Genomic DNA, 19,105 nt, shown 5'->3' on the forward strand with positions numbered 1-19,105 from the left:
CGCTGGCTCAGGGCCGCCAAAATCGCTGCGTCGCGCAGCTCGAATAGAGCGACTGACGCGATGGGAGAGGCTCAGGGTAGTCGAGTGATTGGGGACGCAGTGACCGCCTCCTCACCTGAACTACCCCGAATCCTCACTCCAACCCTCACCAATACCCTGACCCACCCCTTACCAATACCCTAACCCAACCCTGACCCTAACCCAACCCTTACCAATACCCTGACTGATCCTTTCGCCTTTCCTGGTGCCCCACTCGACCTAACCCAGACCACTTCCCCCTAACCCTCACCGGACTTATTAACCCAACACCATTAACCCATAACCATTACCCAAAACCCTTACCAGGACCTTTACTGTCACATGACCAACTCACCTAAACTATCAACAACCCTTACCCCTAACCCTTGCCATACTCCTTAACCCCTAAACATTACCTTCACCTGAACACCTCGCTCGACACTGCATAACCCTCACCCCCTCGCCCTCACCCCCTCGCCCTCACCCCCTAGTCCTCACCCCCTAGTCCTCACCCCCTAGCCCTCACCCCCTCGCCCTCACCCCCTAGCCCTCACCCCCTAGCCCTCACCCCCTAGTCCTCACCCCCTAGTCCTCACCCCCTAGCCCTCACCCCCCAGCCCTCACCCCCTAGCCCTCACCCCCTAGCCCTCACCCCCTAGCCCTCACCCCCTAGTCCTCACCCCCTAGCCCTCACCCCCTAGTCCTCACCCCCCAGCCCTCACCCCCTAGCCCTCACCCCCTAGCCCTCACCCCCTAGCCCTCACCCCCTAGCCCTCACCGTCTAACCCTGGCCGGAATAATGATGAAGCGCTAATCCTGACTCGGCCGCCTCACCGGACATAACCCGAACCCTCGCCCCCTAACCCTAACGCTCGCTGCCCCCCTAACTCTACCCCCCCCACCCTTCCATGACCTGGCCACCTCACCTGAGCGAGCCGAGGGGATCGCGGCGGCGGCGAGGAGAAGGAGGAGGAGCGGCACGCAGAGCGGAGCCCCGGCACCTCTCGCCGTCATTTCTCTCGAGAAGTCGTGGCCGACGAACCAGGCGGGAAACGAACGATCGCTTTAAACGTGTTCTCAAGTCTGCCTCTGTCTACCTTGTGTGTGTGTGGCGCTACAACCACCTCGACTGTAATGTCAGAGTCGTGTCAAGCGACGCAGCGGTAACAGCTGCGACGACTTCAGCCGTGGCTGACTCCTCCACCCGAATGTGGACGAACCGGTTCTGCCTCGGCCGCGTGGGTCGCATGCCGACAAGTGTCAACATCACGACTCACCTCCACCACTGCCGACCTCGATACCCCCCCCCCCATCCCCAACAGCGAGGCACTCCCATAACCGGAAAGTCCACGCGTGCGTTTTTCATACCTGCGGGGTCAGCGGGTCACGTAGAAGCTATCGCGCTGCGCTACGAACCCGGCGGCGCAGCTGCGATGGGTCAACTCGTCGAGTTCTCATCTGGTGAAGCACAACCAACTTGAAACTGCGATCCGGACACGGCGCGGACTCGGCCCTGCTTGGCTTGCAGGACCTCGCGATGCTGGGCGCGTACCGGGTGGCGTGGTCTCACGCTGTCTCGAAGCCACACAAGTTTGGGTTAAATTCGTTAACATTTTGTCGGATACACATAATAGCAAATACTGTAACTTAGGAGCATGAGGAGCGGTGGCGTAGTGGTTAGCGCACTATCCCCTCGGAACCCGGGCTACCTGAGTTCGATTCCAGACCACGGCTAACATCACGTGAATCGGTTCTGGGCGCCCGCTGCAGCAGCGCCCATGACCGATGCGGCGTGTGGAGGCCTTCATCCAGCGGTAGATGACAAAATAACTGCAATGGCAAAAACTGTATTGACAAATAACGGGATATTATTATTATCATTGCAAAGGGGTTCGAAATTGTTGCTATACTTGATTTATTGTTTAGATTTTGTCAAATTGATGACCCTCGATATCCTGGTCTCTTGAGCTCCTGGTTAGTTTTGTTTCGTTTGTTGTACGGTGCGAAAGAAGTTTAACATAAATACATGGAATCGACTCTAAAGATCTCAGCACCCTCCACCACAGCCTCGATCTGCTTGCTCCCTCTCCCCCCTTGCTGTGCTCTTTACTTGGCAGTCCGCCGCTATTGCGCAAGCAAGTGGCAGCTGTTGTGAATACCTCGAATGGCTTTCCAGAACGATGGGTGTTGTGTGAATTGGTGAAATGTCTCCCTGCCTCACCGCGAAGTGATGCATGCAGGCAGGCAGGCGGTCACAGCAGCAGCAGTCAGCATCTGTCACACAATTACCCTCTTCCTTATACTTCTGGCCAGCATGGAAGAGTAGGCCAAATACCCTTATTGAGTCCAGCGATTGGGGGTGCAGTGATTGGAGTGATGTGGTCTCCTTTGAGGGTGCGGGTGGCAATTCGGGCCATTGGTGGTGGTGGTGGTGCCGACCCATTGCGGTCACTGAGATGAAATTATTGTTGAACCCCCCCCCCCCCTTCCCCCCTTTCAAATGATAAAACTCCCCGTGAGATGACGGAAGAGATAGAGACAAGGGGTAGAGATGTGGTGAGATGAGAGATGCAGACACGATGATATTTGTTTGGTTCAGCTCTACACGTTTTAATGAAGAGGGACCCCCCCCCAACCTTAATGTTCTCATTGCCAAGCCGCCACCACTGTACAGCAGCGGCGTTTTTAAATAAATGATGAAAACACCAAGCGAACGGCACGGTTCAAGTTGTAAATAGATACTCTCTCTTGGTTTAAATCTTGATTTGAAGCGTTCGTGACTGCAGGAATCCATACTCTTTGGTTCTTTCGGTAAAGTCACGTAGGTATAAAATAAAATAAATTACGACGTTTCGATCGCCACACAAGCAATCGCCTTCAGGTGGGAGAGGTTCTGGGCGATTGCTTGTGTGGCGATCGAAACGTCGTGATCTATTATTTTTTCTACCTACGTGACTTTACCGAAAGATTTTAGATTTGAAGCTTTCGTGACTGCAAGGATTCATATTCTTAGGTTTTTTCGGTAAAGTCACGTAGGTAAAACATCAAAATTAATTAAAAAAAATTTTTAAAAAATCACGAGGAGCAAAAAACCTAAGAATATTTACCGAAAGAACCAACGAGTATGGATTCCCGCAGTCACGAAAGCTTCAAATCAAGATTGTAAATAGATGTGTTTAAACCGAACACGTTTACGCGTGAGTGAACGCCCCCCCCCCCCCCCCGCTCAGTAAAATAACCCGACCAGTGGGTTTCTGTGTGCAGCGGGGTGATACAACCAACAAAGCTGTGTGAAGTCACAGTGCCGTGGAGTCGTGGTGGTGGGGGTGGTGGTGGCTACGCGTGATGGTGGGGTGGTGGGGGTGGTGGGGGGGTGGTGGGGGTGGTGGGGGGTGGTGGGGGTGATGGGGGGGTGGTGGGGGTGGTGGGGGTGGTGGGGTGGTGGGGTGGTGGGGGGGTGGTGGGGGTGGTGGGATGTGGTGGGGGGGGGTGGGGGGGTGGGGGGTGGTGGTGGCTACGCGTGATGGTGGGCGAACAGGCGTGGAATGCGCACACACAGGCCCTGACCTCCTACAACTAAGGTCACCATCCCTCGAGCCACAAAGGGAACGATGCAAACAATTGCTTTACTTTACAAATGATTTGTATGACATTGTATTTGTTGCTAGGTTAGATTTTTTTATAGGGGGGGGGGGCGCCGCGGTGGCTAGGAGATGTTAACTACCTCGCCTGGTCTACAGGAGGTCGTGGGTTCGATCCCGACCCTGACGCCTGCCGCTGTATATTTGGAGTTTGCACGTTCTCCCCGTGGTTGCGTGGATTTTTCTCCGGGTCCTCCTGGGTTTTTCCCTCCACATTTATAAACGTGCGTTTTAGTGTATTTGGCTGATATAAATGTCGACGTGATAAGCCACTTTGTTGAGCAATCATTTGTGGCCAGGTCGCTTCTGAAACAAAGCTAGAACGCTCAGTGGGTCTTACCTGGTAAAATGCAAATAATAGTTTAATTTTCATAGTTTTTAAATGTTTTTCCCGATAATGTATTTCATACCCTTATTTAATATATTCCGAAACATATAAAGGCGGTCGTGTGCCGTGCCGGCCTTCATATGTGCTCCTCGCTAACAGCACCTGCCCCAACAGTCTATTAAAGACTATACGGGGGGTCTTTGTCTCTGTATCCGTGTGTCCATCCCACAGCATCTCAATGCGGGCCATTGAGAGAGCACGTGGCCTTGAATGATTGACGGGGGAAATCGCGGCTCTTGAAACTCTCACATGACCCCCCCCCCCCCCCACCACTGCACCGCCCCCACCAAATCCCCATGCTACCCACAACTTCCCACCTCGCCCCCAGCACCTCGCCACTCACGAGCTTTAAACGCCGCGTTTCCACGGTCATCAGGAAACCAGACCCGAGCCATGCCGGTCAGTTCCTGGTACGGAGGAGCACGGCTCGTTTCCTGAGCCAACGCTTCGGCTTGTTCCCTCCACCCATTGATAAACTCACCCGTGCTAGATGGACGATGAGGTGAAGTATGGTCGAGCAACCCTCCTGACCGACACAGCATGGGGAGGCCTTCATCTTACAATGTATTGACAAAGGGTCGTAATATATGCTGCGGCGTTGCGTTTAAACTGCGTACCAGGACGTACATGTGGTTGGTATTACAGACGTCTTACATACTTGTGTAATACTGGTAGGAACCTCCTGGTTACACCAGCCCACAGGGGATTATTGTGTCCGTCCGTCCGTCGTGCAGGGAGGGGCTGGGTGGGGAGGTAGGGGCTAGGTGGGGAGGGTGGGGAGGGGCTGGGTGGGGAGGGGCTGTGTAAGGAGGGTGGAGAGGGTGGGGAGGGTGGGGAAGGGCTGGGTGGGGAGGGTGAGGAGGGGCTGGGTGGGGAGGGTGAGGAGGGTGGGGCTGGGTGGGGAGGGTGGGGCTGGGTAGGGAGGGTGGAGCTGGGTGGAGGGTGGGAGGGGTGGGGCTGAATGGGGAGGGGCTGGTCACCCCGTGGTGCCCTTATAAAACTCAACGTTTAACCTACTCACGCCGGCTTGTGCCCGCCCTCACAGTCGGGCATATTTGCGGAATACACCACGCCACCGTTGACCCTGGCCATTGACCAAGAAACCCAATGTTCCTACCAGCTCCCTCCGCAGGAATGTGTTTAAAAAAATAAACACTTTAGTAAAAAGAGCTTCAATAGCTCATCGGATTCCTCCGGTTTTCATAAAGATTCTGAAACTGAAACAAATGCTTTAAATCCGAGGCAAGACGTGCGCAGAGATTCACGCTGGGAATTTCACCGAGAGACTCAGAGGGGAAGACGTGGATCAGGCGAAACAAAGTCAATCAGAGACACAACATTGACTGTAGGGAAAGGTAAATCATGCTGGGGCAGGACACATTCCGGCTACGGGAGATGGGCCGATGAACGAGACTGGTGATGGAATGACAGCTCATGGAGGCATCTCGGTGTTCACTTCGTCAGCATTTGGAATCCAAAGACGTGGACTCGACTAGACGAGGGCTACGACTCTGGATAATTCAACGCTGCCTGCCAGACTCTTTCCAAAGACTCCTTGCGTAAGCTCATACGCGACGTCCAGCGCGGGTCTCAAAGGGACAGTGAATAAAAATAAATGTGTATATATGAGAAAGCGAAAAAAATGAACAAAATCCTTTATATTGGCTCCTCGCGGTGCCAACCAGACATGTGACGGTGGCATTAAGGAATGAGTCACATGGCTACTCCCGTGAGGACGTCTCATTCACTAAGCCCCATCATGTGAACACATAAAGGGGCGCGTGGTGCGGGCACGGACTCCTTCTCTCCCTCCCGAGCTCCCCGTCGTTTCCCTGCTCATCTCCCTGGTGTGTCCGTCTCTCTGTCACATTCCCCTGGAGACATCTCGCGCTGCCCGCATCTCTGTTCATCTCCCTGTCTGCATCTCTCGCCTCTTCCTTGGAGGCATGGACAGACCTGCGGTGCTGCTGCTGGCGGCGGTGGTCGGAGTCGCGTTCACGGTGTCGCGGTGCGACTGCACGAGTAAGTCTTGACGGTCTCCGAGCGCTGCTCGGTCTCGCTGGTGTGTAGCAAATGGAACAGATGGAGCAGCAAAATGCGCGCAACACGTGGAAGTGCAGAGCGGGACAGGTGGTTCAGAGGTCAGAGCGAGTTGATGGTCTAAGCCAAGTCAAAAATGACTGCACAAATAAACCCATCAAGCACTAACTGCACTTAATTAGTCAAAATTCCAGCTCAGAAAATTAAAAGAATGGTTTCACTGCGATGGGCATACATTGCTCAATAACAGAAAAAAAAACTCAACGCATTCGTTACTTACGCTGTGACCTTAAACTATCTTTTATATAATTGGTAACGTTACGGGAAATGGTCCCTCAGCATAGCACATGGGGTTGGAGACTTCACTTTATGCCGCGGAGCCTGATGAGAATTTAAGTTGTGAAATGTTTTTCAATGACCAGCTTTGTCTTTTTTAAAACTGACTCGTTGATGGTTACCTGCAACAGGACAATTTGGACACATCCTGACCCCTGACTGTGTGTACAAAGATGCCACTTGATGGCATCTCAGAGTTGCCTCTGGGGAATCAACTTGGTTCTTCACATCACGGAGAGCTCAATCTGGATACAATCGTGGAGGAGACTTGTTTTTTTATGGTCCAAGGAACGTGGAATTTCCACCGCAAGCTTGGAACCAGTGAACACGATCGCCACTCTACTCCTATCAGAATTAAATAATCAGAAGATGTATTTATACTGGAGGAATCCGATGAGCTATTAACCTCTTTTTCAAAGATGTCCATTTGTCTCCCTCTCGTGTGGACAGGGAAACAAATGGACTGTGTTTGTCTAGTCGCGTGTCAATTAGTCCAACAAGTTCGTTGGTTTAGTGGGTCACTGATTCAAAGCGAATGTGCAGGAGTATGTGAATGTTTTTTTTATTTGAGGTTGTGCTGTTGTGGAAAGAGAGCCGTGCTGTTAAATGCGTATTGTTGATGATGCTGATGACCATATTACGATTACATGTCTATTGAATTACGCATTAAATATAATAATTTAATGGATTAGGCCACGTAATGATTTTACCAAACCTGTGTCGTTTAGGTTCCACCACCACCCGACACTGTCAAGCTAAATGTCCACGTGGCGGTACAAGGGTTTAATGAGCCAAGTAAAACTGTTATTGTTCAAGGCGTCAGATCGTTACGCAACCCATACAAAAAACGAAATTACGAATCATCATATCGGCTCCGAAAACATGAATAAGAAATGATTTATATGATATAAATCGTGGCCAGGTCGCTTCTAAAGCAGAAGCTAAAAGCTCAGTGCGTTTTACCTGGAAAGAAAAAAAAGTTGTAGTTGTATATTTTTTAGTGATTTGTTTACTTTTCCTGTACGTTGCACTCATATCGTTTGTTTTTGTATTATTATTAGTTGTTGTTGTTGTGACGTTCTGACCCGCTCCTACTGGACATCTGTGAAAAAGAGGTTAATAGCTCATCGGACTCCTCCAGTAAAAATAAACATTCTGATAGTTATCGTCTTGGGAACTACACGCTAAGACTATAATATTCTGATATTCAATAAAAAATTATGTAACTTAAATTATCATTAGACCTCCTTTGCCAGTACAAAAGTATAATAAAAGGGTTTTCCCCCTTTTTTCTGGCAACAAAAGGTTGCAGTTTTGTTGCCAGAAAAAAGGCGAAAACCCCTAATTATTAATATAACTTAAAGTCCTTAATCTTAATTTGGAGCTTTCGTGACTGCAGGAATTACGCTTTGGTTCTTTCGGTAAAGTCACGTATAAAGATAAAATAATGTATTAAATATTTAATGTATTCTTTTATCTTTATACGTGACTTTACTTAAAGTCCTTAGTCAATCAACGACTGCACGAAGGCCTCATCACGCCATGTCGGTTAAGGGGGTTGCTTGACCATACTTCACCTCGCTGGTCCAAGTCCGGGTTTTGTGAAGGGAGGGGAACAAGAGAGCAGCTCCGAGGACTGGTTCAGAAATCACTCGACGGATTTTCTCCCGGGAATCAAACTCAGATCGCCCGATTCGTGGCGTAGTGTGCTAACCACTGAGCCACCGCTCCGGCTATAAAAATGAAAACAATTAGAACGATGATACTTGTGAGACGATCATTATAGCTGATGATGATGATGAGATGTGTCTTATATTACACAAATATAGATGGATGGGAGCTGGAACACAGTGGTTGGTGCACTGCGCCATGAACCCGACGATATAACATCGATTCCAGGCCACGGCAAACGCCGGTCCTCCACGAGATGGGCTCTCTAGCGATGGGGAAGGTCCTCCCTCCAGCAGAGACGCGAGCGAGCAATTACACATCTGCACCTTGACTTGTGAACTCAACAGGATGGCGATGATGGAGGGCTCTTGTTGTGAGCCCAGTCAGTGCAGACCCCCTGCATCGCCTCCCCCCCCCAAACACCCACCACCCCCTCCCCCCTCCTGTGCCCCGTAGGGCGATGGGGACCTCCGCCTCACCACCGCCACGGGCCGCCGCGACGGGAGACCAGGGGACCCGTGGACCCCGGTTTCCTCCCGGCGTGGCCCACCAACGATCCTCGCTGGCTCGGTGCCGGAGGAGGTCAGCAGATACGGCACTGGCGAAGAGGAGATTAAGATGGGGAGGTGGTGGTGGTGGTGGGGGGATTTGCTTTAATCTTGAGGGCTTAGCGAGCGCTTAGCGCCAACGCGAGCGTTTCCCAGAGAGCGAAAATGGAGGGGGAGGAGAAGAACACATTACATGGTCCTGGTGTGACGCCAAACTTTAGTATAGTCGGGGTTGTGTTGCCAAGAGCGGACTCGCCTAGCAGACAGCCGGCTCAATTGATGAAACGGGTTATCGCTCAAAGCGTAGAGATATTCAAATGAAATCTGAGCGGAAAATAATTCACAAAACCGGCGCTATAAGGGCGTTGTCAAAACATTGTGAATATTGTGAGAATAGATGAACGTTGCATTTATCTGTAACATCGGCGTCTTGCACATGACTCAACCCACTCTCCCTCCGGGACAGATAAAATTTGTACCGCTTTGTGGCGAATTCAACAGCGTCTGGCCTATGGATATACTCGCCCCGGCCATAGAAAAGTAAAATTGACCACCACCCGGCTCAGGGCCGGACACAGGAGTTGCGCGCCAACGTCTCAACATTCTCCCGCGAGCAAGGCGATCGATCGCTTCGCCCCTCTCGGAGTTTCATTTCACTGTGGGTGTCTGCACGTGGATCACCCAGATGCCGCGTCCGCCCTGCGTCCGTGCGCGCGCAGGCGCCCGGGTCACGGTGGAGGTCACCAACGACTGCCCGACGCTGACCGGGGCGCGGGCCACGTTCAGTGCGCGCCTCCGCGTCCCCCGGGAGCTCGAAGCGGCGTGGGGAGACGCGGAGCCCCTCGACGGTAACACGCCACGCGCCGACGGGAAACAAACCGCTGTGGCATTAACAACAAATGATATGCAGTGTATGTATATAATAGGCGACGTTTCGGGCGATGAACCATCTTAGTAGCACATGAACTGAGAGTTTCTAGGAGATAAAGTGGAGGATAAAGAGTTGGAGTGGAGACTGATTTTCAGAGACCAGAGGGCCCAGATGATAAATCGATTATAAATGTTTAATTATTTAATTATTTGCCAATGCATATGTTTTAATTGCCACTATCTCGATTGTATGGATTGCATTGTATGTCCGTCTATCTCATCTGCACTGCCTGCCTCCGTCTCACGTGTACCGCGCATCGTCTCGCTCTGCAGCGTGCTTACCATCCGCCCCTCCGATTATCCCGGTCGGCTGCGTACGGTGCAAAAGAAGTTCAACGTACACACATTAGCCCGAATGTAGCAAGCACCAGTAGAGCTCCATTGCCAATCTACTGCTGAACGAGGGCCTCCCCACGCTGTTGTGGGGTCGAAGGGGTTATTTGACCATACTTCACCACGCTGGTGAGTGCGGGTTGGAAAAGGCGTGGAGCATATTCTGTAGGTGTGATAACCTGGCATGCCAACGGTGGTCACGCGTCCAAGCGCTGTCCAGGTGCAAATCAGCTTAGCTGACGGTATCGAGCGCATTCCGAGTGAGTCAGCCAAAGGTCATCGCTAATAAACCCCCCACACAATGGAACTGGTGTTTGCGCAAACATAACCTGCAAATGTTTACATCGGGACTACACGCAGCAGCAGCAGCAGCAGCATCGCCCCACTACTGCGAAAACTTGGCAGGACCCTCCTTAAAAAGAGTCTTGAGACTCGGTATTATTATTCATAATAAAGGTTTTTGGGTTAAATCGTGTTGTTATAAATGTGTCGCAACCCTCCACCACCCGACACGGCAAATCAGTAAAAAATGTGTCACGTTGACAAAACGCCAATTAATTACTTCTTCAGCCCACCGGTGTGTTTGAAGAGTGAATCCACAACATTTAGAATTTGAGTACGACGTTTCGCTGGTAATTACATCCAGCATCTTCGGGCGATTTTCCAGAATAGTGAAGCCATGCACCTGCTTCCGGTGTTATTAATCAACAAAAAGTAAAATTAAATTATAATGATATTACGCATCTGCACATAATTTACAAAAATCGTAAATCATTGCACGCACGACTCAAGCGCAAGACTCGGACCTCCGCGTGAATGGACGACTCGTCCCGTGACTACCGCTCCCCTCGGGGTCTCTTCCCGGGCCTCCCCGTGTCCCCTCGCACGCAGACGCGCACCCGGACTGCGGCTCAGGGAGGCACCCTGGACCCCACCGGGGAGGCAGAGGGCACCTCCTCAGCGGGGACCCGGGGAGGAAGGGGCCACGCTTCGTCTACGTGTGGAGCGGCCTGGGTGCGGACGGCCTCAGCGTCACGCGGCGCACCATGTGATCGCAGACAGACGGCTGTTTTTGGGGTGCACGTTGCAAATGTGTTAAGTGAGGTAGTGGTTTTGCTAAAGCTTTCCACGTTTCCACGGTGGGGGGGGGGGGGGGGGGCTCAACTGGAACGCACGACGAGCTTCACGATGAGTGCACTTTGTAAAAACGTCACATCGGCATGTCTCTAATGTAGATGACTCGCTTTTTTTAATTGTAAAAACGTCACATCGGCGTTACCATACCTGTGTTTCTGGGCGCACCTTGTGGAAGTGCACGTGGCTTTAACATAAAGTATAATACTGCAAACCATTTGGATGCACCTTGTAAACACGCACGCGGCACGGATTTATGCTTTGTGCAGTACCGTGCGCAAATGGGCGCACAGTGTGAAAGCGCGTGTGGCTTGGCTATTCGGGTGTTGTATGCACAGCACCACGAGGCAATGGGTGCACATTTCGATTTAAAGCTTTGGTGACTGCAGGGATCCATCTTCTTGGTTCTTTCGGTAAAGTCACGTAGAAGGGAAATAATAAAATAATAAAAATAAAACATAACAAAATACAATTCTCACGACGTTTCGGCCACAACGCAAGCAGCCGTCCTCAGGTGAAGAATTTTTTTTTTATTATGTTTTATTTTTTTTATTTTTGTATTTCCCTTCTACGTGACTTTACCGAAAGAACCAAGAAGATGGGCGCACATTGTAAAGGCGCGAGCGAGCGCGTGTTTTTGTTGTCCACCGCAGGTCGCTCGTGGCAGGTGGCCGGTAACGCGACCTCGTGGCTGGTGCTGGAGACGCGGGGGGTGCCCCTGGGCTCTCACCACGTGTCCCTCGTGGTCTACCGTCGCGGGGGATCACGACAGTTCGTGCCCGTGGCACGCGCCTCCTCGCAGTTCACCGTCACGGGTTCGACTCCCGGCTCCACGTCTTCATTGTTATATATATTGTGTATATTAGGTGTTTTGTTATTGCTTTCACCCCACGTGGATCCAAATGCAATTAGTACGTCGTTTACTGGGTGGAGCGGTGGCGCAGCGATTAGCGATGCTCTGAGCTGTCAAGCAGGCGACCTCCCACCTATTCCTCCCTCGCTTCCCCACGACTTTCAAAAAGCCTTTCCCCATCAAACCACCTCCCAATCTCAACCCAGGTCTCCCAATTTTCTATCCTACCCGACCCCCCACCCCCTGATGCGTTGACGCCACCCTTCACGAATCCCCCTCGCACCACGGCCTTCCCCTACCTCCGTGTCTCAGACCAGGTCCCCTTCTCGGTGGAGCTCAGCCAGTCCGCCGTGGCAGCCGCGGGCTCCGGGCAAGAAAAAGAGGAAGCGGTGGGGGGTGAGGACGCGCGGTCGTCGGGTCCGCTGCTGCGGCGGCAGCGCTTCGTGGCCGGGCCCAACGTGCTGTTCGAGGCGCGGCTGCACGACCCGAGCGGCTTCCTACGCGGAGCCGACGTCTCGTTCTCGTGGGACTTCGGGGACGGTTCGGGCCTCCTCATCTCTCGCCTCGCGCACGCCCTCCACTCGTACGCGGGGCCAGGCGCGTACGCGGCGCGGCTCGCCGTGCAGGCCACCGTGCCCGCGCCCTGCGCCACCACCGCCGCCGCCGTCGGCGCCGCCACCAGCACCATGACAGCCGCTGCCAGCGCTGCTACAGCCGCCGCGGTAACAACGACGACGGCCGCCACCAGCAACACCACGACAACGGCTACTGACGCCACGGTGGGCGGCAGCACCACGGAGAGCGCCTCCACCGCTGCCCCGGAGGAGCCCAGCGCCATCACATCACGCGCAGGTGCGGGCCAGAGTTGAGCTGTGTGTGCATCGGTGGTGTAGCGAGCGAGTGTGCAGGCGGTGAAACTGCACCGGGCCCCACGAGCCCGAAGGACCCAGTAGCAGGACAATGTGCTGGCATCACGGCTCGGGTTAGGGCTAGCGCCAGGGTGAGTAGCGAGGTTACGGTGAGAGAGGTTGATACAGAATCACTGGTTAAACTAACTTTTGTAGCTAAGCAAGATAAACGCCTGTTTAGTACTGGGAAGGGAGATTTCCGGGGAGAATACCGAGTGTTATAATCTTGCGTAGCGATGTGGCCAGGAGAAGGCGGTCCAAGCAGTGGCATCTTCAGTTAATCTGCGCAAAAACGAAGTGGTTCCCCTCCTATATGCGTCATGGGGGTCTTCTCCCGTTTCACCAGGTTCTTTTCACATGCCCAACGCTCGTTAGTGAGCTTGATCGAACCTGCCAATGCAGCAAGACCCTCGCTCCTGCCGCCCCACATCAGACGAAGGCCTCTGCCCTCCCGTGCGATGTCTTCGCGAGCTTCTCTCGTCGTTCAGGTGTTCAGCGACACGGGACACTGACGCTCGCCCTCTGTGTGCGATGTCTCCTCTCCCTCCCTGTGGTGGTGATGGTGGTTGGTGGGCGTCTCACAGTCGCCGAACCGTACGGCACCACCGCCACCTGGGACCTCACCCCCAGCACCCCGAGCGGGACCTCTGGAGTCCTCGACAGAGCCGCCGCCGCTTCCCGGGAAAGTCCGGAGCTGAGCCTCCTCCTCCTCCTGAGCCAGGAGTTATCCGGGCAGGATCGCCCCACCGACTGTCCCCTCTATCGCTACGGCACCTACAGCACCACGGTGGAGGTCGTGGGTGAGGCGACTGTGAAGCCACTAGAGAGACGTGCTGCATGCCAGCCTACTTGCCTACCTGCTTGCGTGCATACATAAATACCTCTCTGCGTAAGAGGCTTGCCTGCCCACTAACTCTATCCACCTCGTTTTCCAACCCGGCATGCAGCTGGCACTTGCCTACCTGCATGGTTGCCTACCTAAGTACCTGCCTGCCTACCTACGAACACGCCCACTAACCTACACACCTACCTATCCACATAGCTATAAATCCACACACACACACTCACTTATCTATCTACCCACCCATTTATCCAACAACTTGCTTATCTACACAACGGCCTAGCTACCTATTACCTATATACTCACCCACCCACCAAGTAATTACCCACATCCTGACCCACCCCTCTATCTACTTATCTATCTACCTATTTACTTACCAACTCACTCACCTGTTCGCCTATTTGCTTAGTTATCCGCCTACCATCCCACCCACTTACGTAACTACCCACCCACCCATCTACCTACCCACCCATCTACCTACCTATCAAACCACGTTCTTATTTACTTACCGACGTACCACAACGCAATACGACCCCACATCAATCACTAAGCGGTCCCCATTTGCTGACCCCCCCCCACTCCCTTTTACCCCCCCCCCACCCCCACACGGCCGTGTCGCCGCACAGATGGAATCGCCACGGCGCAGGTGCGGAGGGCCGTGTCGGTGACGCAAGGAGGAGCACTCTTCTCCGCACCGCACGCTCTGCTCGACTTCGAGGTGGAAAGCCACGGCGGGTGAGAGCTCTCCCCTCTCCTCTCCCCTCTCTACTCGTTCTATTCTCCTATCTCTCCTCTCCCCTGCCTCCTCTCTTCGCTCCTCCATATTCTCCTCCCTCTCATATCCCCTCTCTCCTATCCCCTCTATCCTCTCTCATATCTCTTATCTCTCCTCTTAATTCTCCTCTCCCCTCTCCCCTCTCCATTCTCCTCTCCTCGTTCTCCTCTCTTCTCTCCACTTTCCGCACTCGCTCTCCCTCGGCACGGGGATAAAGATGGCACCATTCGTCGATTAATCGACTAAAAGTTTGAATCGACGACTCCATGCGGGCGACTACTCAGGCGCTATTCAAGCACACGAGGCACGTGGTACTGCTGCTGACGATGGTGTGGTAGTGGTATGATGAAGGTTGTGATAGTGGTTATGATGATGATGAAGATGGTGGTATTGATTGATGCTGATATCTCTGATGATGATATCATGGTGTGATGATGACGATGCTGCTTCTAGTACAACTGCTGCTGCTGATGATGACAATGACCATGATGATGATAATAATAATGTTGCTAATGCTGCTACTGTTGCCGCTGCTGATACTAAAGCCGTTGCTGCTGATGATGATGATGGCGACGATTCCGCAGCAGCTCCCCCACGCAGGTGTGCAGCGAGCTTCTCTCCGAGGACTGCGCCGACTCGCTGGAGGGGGAGGCGGCGTGCGAGCCCGTGGCCCCGGGCACCTGCGCGGCCGAGGCCCGGGTTTGCTCCCTGGTCCTGCGCCGGGAGTTCCACTCCGCGGGGAGCTACTGCCTTCGTGTGACCGTGGCGGACGCACTCAGCAGAGCCTCCGCCACCACTCGCCTGAGCCTCCAGAGCAGTAGGAGTCTCTCACTCGCTCGTTCGCTCGCTCATCCACTCGCTCGCTCGCTCGCCCGCTCACTCACCCATTCGATCACCCACTCACACACGCGCTCATACACTCAATCACTCACTCGCTCACTCACTCACCCATTCACTCGCTCAACCGTTTACCCACTCACTCACCCAATCACTCATCCAATAATTAAACTACTCACCCACTCACTCGCCCATTCACTCACCTACTCACGCACACACTCACCTTCTCATATCTAGATCCAGCATGAGGGGGTCTTCCTTGACAAAAACAGGCATATAGTCTCCATAAGATGCGTTCATAGTTATGATTTAAGATCACGGCAGACGTGGTGGCGGCTGCGGTGATGGTGACGGTGAAGAAAGACTCGTGGTCGTGATGATGATCTTGATCACCCTTTCACTCCCCGTGTCTCCCCATGCTCCACAGTCTCCGAGCCGGCCTCACTGGAAGCCGCTGTCATCATTGGAGCCTTGGCGGTGGCGCTGGTGATTGGAATTGCAGTTCTCATGCACAGGTGTGTGTGTGTGTACGGAACGCACAGGTGTGATGCCCCACTAAAACACACCTGCACACATAGTCGTATATAAATGCCATTATATAAATAATAATGCAAATACCAGTTGTTAAACCGGTAACCGTTTTCAGCGTCGGTTACCAGTCCCGGAGGTTATCGCTCGGTGATCTACTCCCGTGGGGTTGAGACTCGCTCCGTTGCTTCAACTGTCGCGCCAGGAGGTTGCCTGGAACTGGCGACCTCTGGACGGCAGGCCCCGCGGCTCTGTTGGCCCTTGCACCCACGGCAATTTTGAAATTCGACGAAACTTGCAATCGGCTGGTTGAGACGACAGTAAGAGGGTCATTACAATCCAGTGGGGATGTCAATGAGAACACCGCGCCTGTGCCAGGCCAGGTGCACTTTGAGGCCACGTGAAGTGTCGAAGGCTCGCTGACTAAAGGAGGTCACGGGACAGACCCAAGCGCCACGGGTGGGCTGACTGTGATGGCCGGCAGATGACACCCGCCCCCCCCCCTCTATTTTGCCATCGCCCCGTGCCGCTCTGAGCCCCCCCCCTCCCCCTCGTGTGTAGGCACCGGACGTCTGCGAAAAAAATGGGTTCATAGCTCATCGGATTCCTCCCCCGGTCTAAATAAATTAAAGAAACGTCGTGATTTTTATTTTATTTTACTTTTATTATTTTTATTTTACTTTTATTAATTTTAATGTTTTACTTACGTGACTTTACCGAAAAACCTAAGAATATGAATCCTTGCAGTCACGAAAGCTTCAAATCTAGAATTAAGTTTTGATTCCGCTTCTCGCGCCCGCCAAGGCGAGGAGCGCTCACGGTCGACGCCGCCACCGCGTGGAGCCGCCCGAGAGAGGAGGAGGAGGAGGCGGGGGCGGTGCGGGGAGGCGGCGGTGTCGTCTCGGGGTCGCGGTGGCTGCGGCGCTGGTGGCCCAGAGGCCTCGGCGTCAGCGTGCGCGACCTGCTGGCCACACGGAGCGACACCAAGCACGCCCTGCTCGTCAACGCCTGACGGGGGCCGTCACCCCCCCCCTCCCCGCCAGGGGACACGGCGCTGTCTGCTGCCTGCTGCTGCTCTCTGCTGCTGCTGTTGTCTGCTGCTGCTGGCTGCTGCTGCTGTCTGCTGCTGCTGCTATTGTCTGCTACTACTGCTGGCTGCCACTGTTGTTGTCTGCTGCTGCTGGCTGCTGCTGCTGGCTGCTGCTGCTGTTGTCTGCTGCTGCTGCTCTCTGCTGCTGTTGTCTGCTGCTGCCACTGCTGTTGTCTGCTGCTGCCACTGCTGTTGTCTGCTACTGCTGCTGTCTGCTGCTGCTGCCCACGGTCACACTCAACCATGATGGCCCCAGCCCCAGTGCTGGCGATCGAAGCAGCGCTTCATAGATGTTGTGAGATAAACATTCCGTGTAGTTCCTCCCCCCACCTCCCACCACCACCACCGATTGACTTCTCATGATTCGGGGTCGTAATTATATTCGTGATGATGATGATATTGTCTTGTTGTGTGTAGGCTCGTGTCTGTCTCGTTTGTACCGTTTCGTTTGTATTGTCCGTCCTGTTTCTAATCGTTACTGTCTCGTTTGTATTGTCCATCTCATTCTGCCACGTTCGCCCCATTAGCCCATTATCCCCATTAGTCTAACTTGCTTGTAATTTGCATACACGCTCCATCAATATAAAATAGCACCATCTCACACGCTTGATTTGATGGAAGGCAATGTCTCAGAATCGTGATAATCTCGGAATCGTTCTAATCAGTGGCTTCTCGTGACACTTCCACTCGGCGGCGCTGTTGTGAGTGGCCTCTGAAAAGATGGTCAGTTTAACAGGTGGGAGGCTTTCGTGACCAATATCATCCATAGTAGAGTTTTTTTGGGTTAGAGCGTGTAAATATATGAACGTGTCGTTAAAACCCGCCACCACCCGACACAGCCAACTAATAAGAGTTGTCACGTAAACAGAACATGCCAATTCGTCACTAGTACAGCACACCGGTGTGTTGGAGAGCAAAGCCACAACATTTACAATCTGAGCGCAGAAGGGTGGTCACCACGTCTACACCTCTATATAAGGAACGAAACAGGTGGACTTCTCCATACATCTGGCTGTCGCCTGATGAAGCTGGTTGCAATTACTGGCGACACGTCGTGCTCAGATTGTAAATGTTGTGGCTTGGCTCTCCAACACACCGGTTAGTGCTGTACTAGTGACGAATTGGCCACGTTCTGTTTACGTGACAACCCTTACTAGTTGGCTGTGTCGGATGATGGCGGGTTTAACGACACATTTATATATTTACGCGATCTAACCCAAACAAACCTCTATGATGGATGAAAAGATGGTGTTCTAATGGGGTAAAAGTTCGTCGTGTTAGTGGCCTTCCCGTGAAAGTGATATAACTATCTTATCTACCAACGGTAAGCATTTGTGAACAGTATCAAACAAGATAAAGCACTCAAATGCTGTCCCCATGACCCTCAAGTTGACGCTGCCAAAAGCCTAAAGAACAATATAAGATCAGCTGACACGACTCAACAAATCCTTTCAGAGTGAATATTTAGGAGTGAATCTCAGTGTTCGTTGCCATCGCCACTGCTGCTGTTTCCTCCTCGAGCGTGTAAGGTCGTGACCTGCTGCTCGATTTGCACGCTGCGACCTCGCGTTGTGACATCGTCTCTCGTCACACATAGCCAAGGGCGCCCTTGGCTTCACCGCCCTGAATGGGTCTCCAACGGCGTGGCCACAATGCCAGAAGCCACTCGCGACGAGCGAAGAGGAGATCTCTCCCACTCGGAGGACGCCTTCACAGACGCCCCGATGCAGCGGTTTACAATACGAACAACTGAAAAAGTTATCTTCATTCGGGCAATTCGCGTTGAAAGAATCATATTTCATTTTTTCAAACACATCAAAACAATTTATAGAAAAGTATTTTTTTTTATTAGAAAAATGATTTCTCATCTGCAACTGCTTGATGGGGCGACGTCCCAACGCACGGAGCGGACGAGCCGCGCCTGCTTCGAATCTCTCAATCACCATTATCACCACGTGGCGATACAGCATCGACTCGCTGATTCGTCTCAGGTCGGAACAAGTCCGGAACAGTTCTAGGAATGATTCTGGCTGCACCGCATCCATCGTGCCTTATTGCGTCCGTTGAATCGCTATACGCATCTTTATAGACGCATAATTAATACAGGGGTACTTGCTGTACAATAAGATCCGAGTATGCCGAGGAGTAGCTTGCACTCTAGTGGCACTGTCGTGCCTTACGCCCCCGATTAGCCCAACTCCCTATCCAAGCCTCGCAGCCTTCAGAAACACAAT

At 52.8% G+C, this 19,105-nt stretch overlaps 2 protein-coding genes across 6 annotated transcripts in view; one reads left to right on the plus strand and one right to left on the minus strand.

Moving 5' to 3' along the window:
• LOC133356531 (low-density lipoprotein receptor-related protein 2-like) overlaps positions 1–1,276 on the minus strand; it is a 69,962-nt gene extending 68,686 nt beyond the window's left edge. For all 4 annotated transcript variants that reach the window (XM_061574108.1, XM_061574118.1, XM_061574100.1 and 1 more), the window contains exon 1: positions 945–1,276. In XM_061574108.1, coding sequence (XP_061430092.1) covers positions 945–1,032 — 88 coding nt within the window. In that variant the 5' untranslated portion in view covers positions 1,033–1,276. The remainder of the gene's footprint in view (positions 1–944) is intronic.
• A 4,561-nt stretch (positions 1,277–5,837) lies between these two features.
• PMEL (premelanosome protein) lies at positions 5,838–17,476 on the plus strand. 2 transcript variants are annotated; one of them, XM_061574565.1, is made up of 11 exons: positions 5,838–6,069; positions 8,551–8,676; positions 9,362–9,490; positions 10,797–10,919; positions 11,693–11,854; positions 12,205–12,744; positions 13,385–13,600; positions 14,268–14,376; positions 15,001–15,233; positions 15,681–15,768; positions 16,586–17,476. In XM_061574565.1, the coding sequence occupies exons 1-11, from the start codon at positions 5,994–5,996 to the stop codon at positions 16,791–16,793; spliced, it is 2,010 nt and encodes a 669-aa protein (XP_061430549.1). In that variant the 5' UTR covers positions 5,838–5,993; the 3' UTR covers positions 16,794–17,476. The 2 variants fall into 2 exon arrangements, with proteins under 2 accessions (XP_061430549.1, XP_061430550.1); XM_061574566.1 differs by having other exon boundaries at positions 15,004–15,233.
• Positions 17,477–19,105: the final 1,629 nt, after the last annotated feature.

Source organism: Lethenteron reissneri, chromosome 7 (genome assembly GCF_015708825.2).
Source record: "Lethenteron reissneri isolate LAM-NWPU_2019-01 chromosome 7, ASM1570882v1, whole genome shotgun sequence".
Lineage (NCBI taxonomy): Eukaryota > Metazoa > Chordata > Hyperoartia > Petromyzontiformes > Petromyzontidae > Lethenteron > Lethenteron reissneri.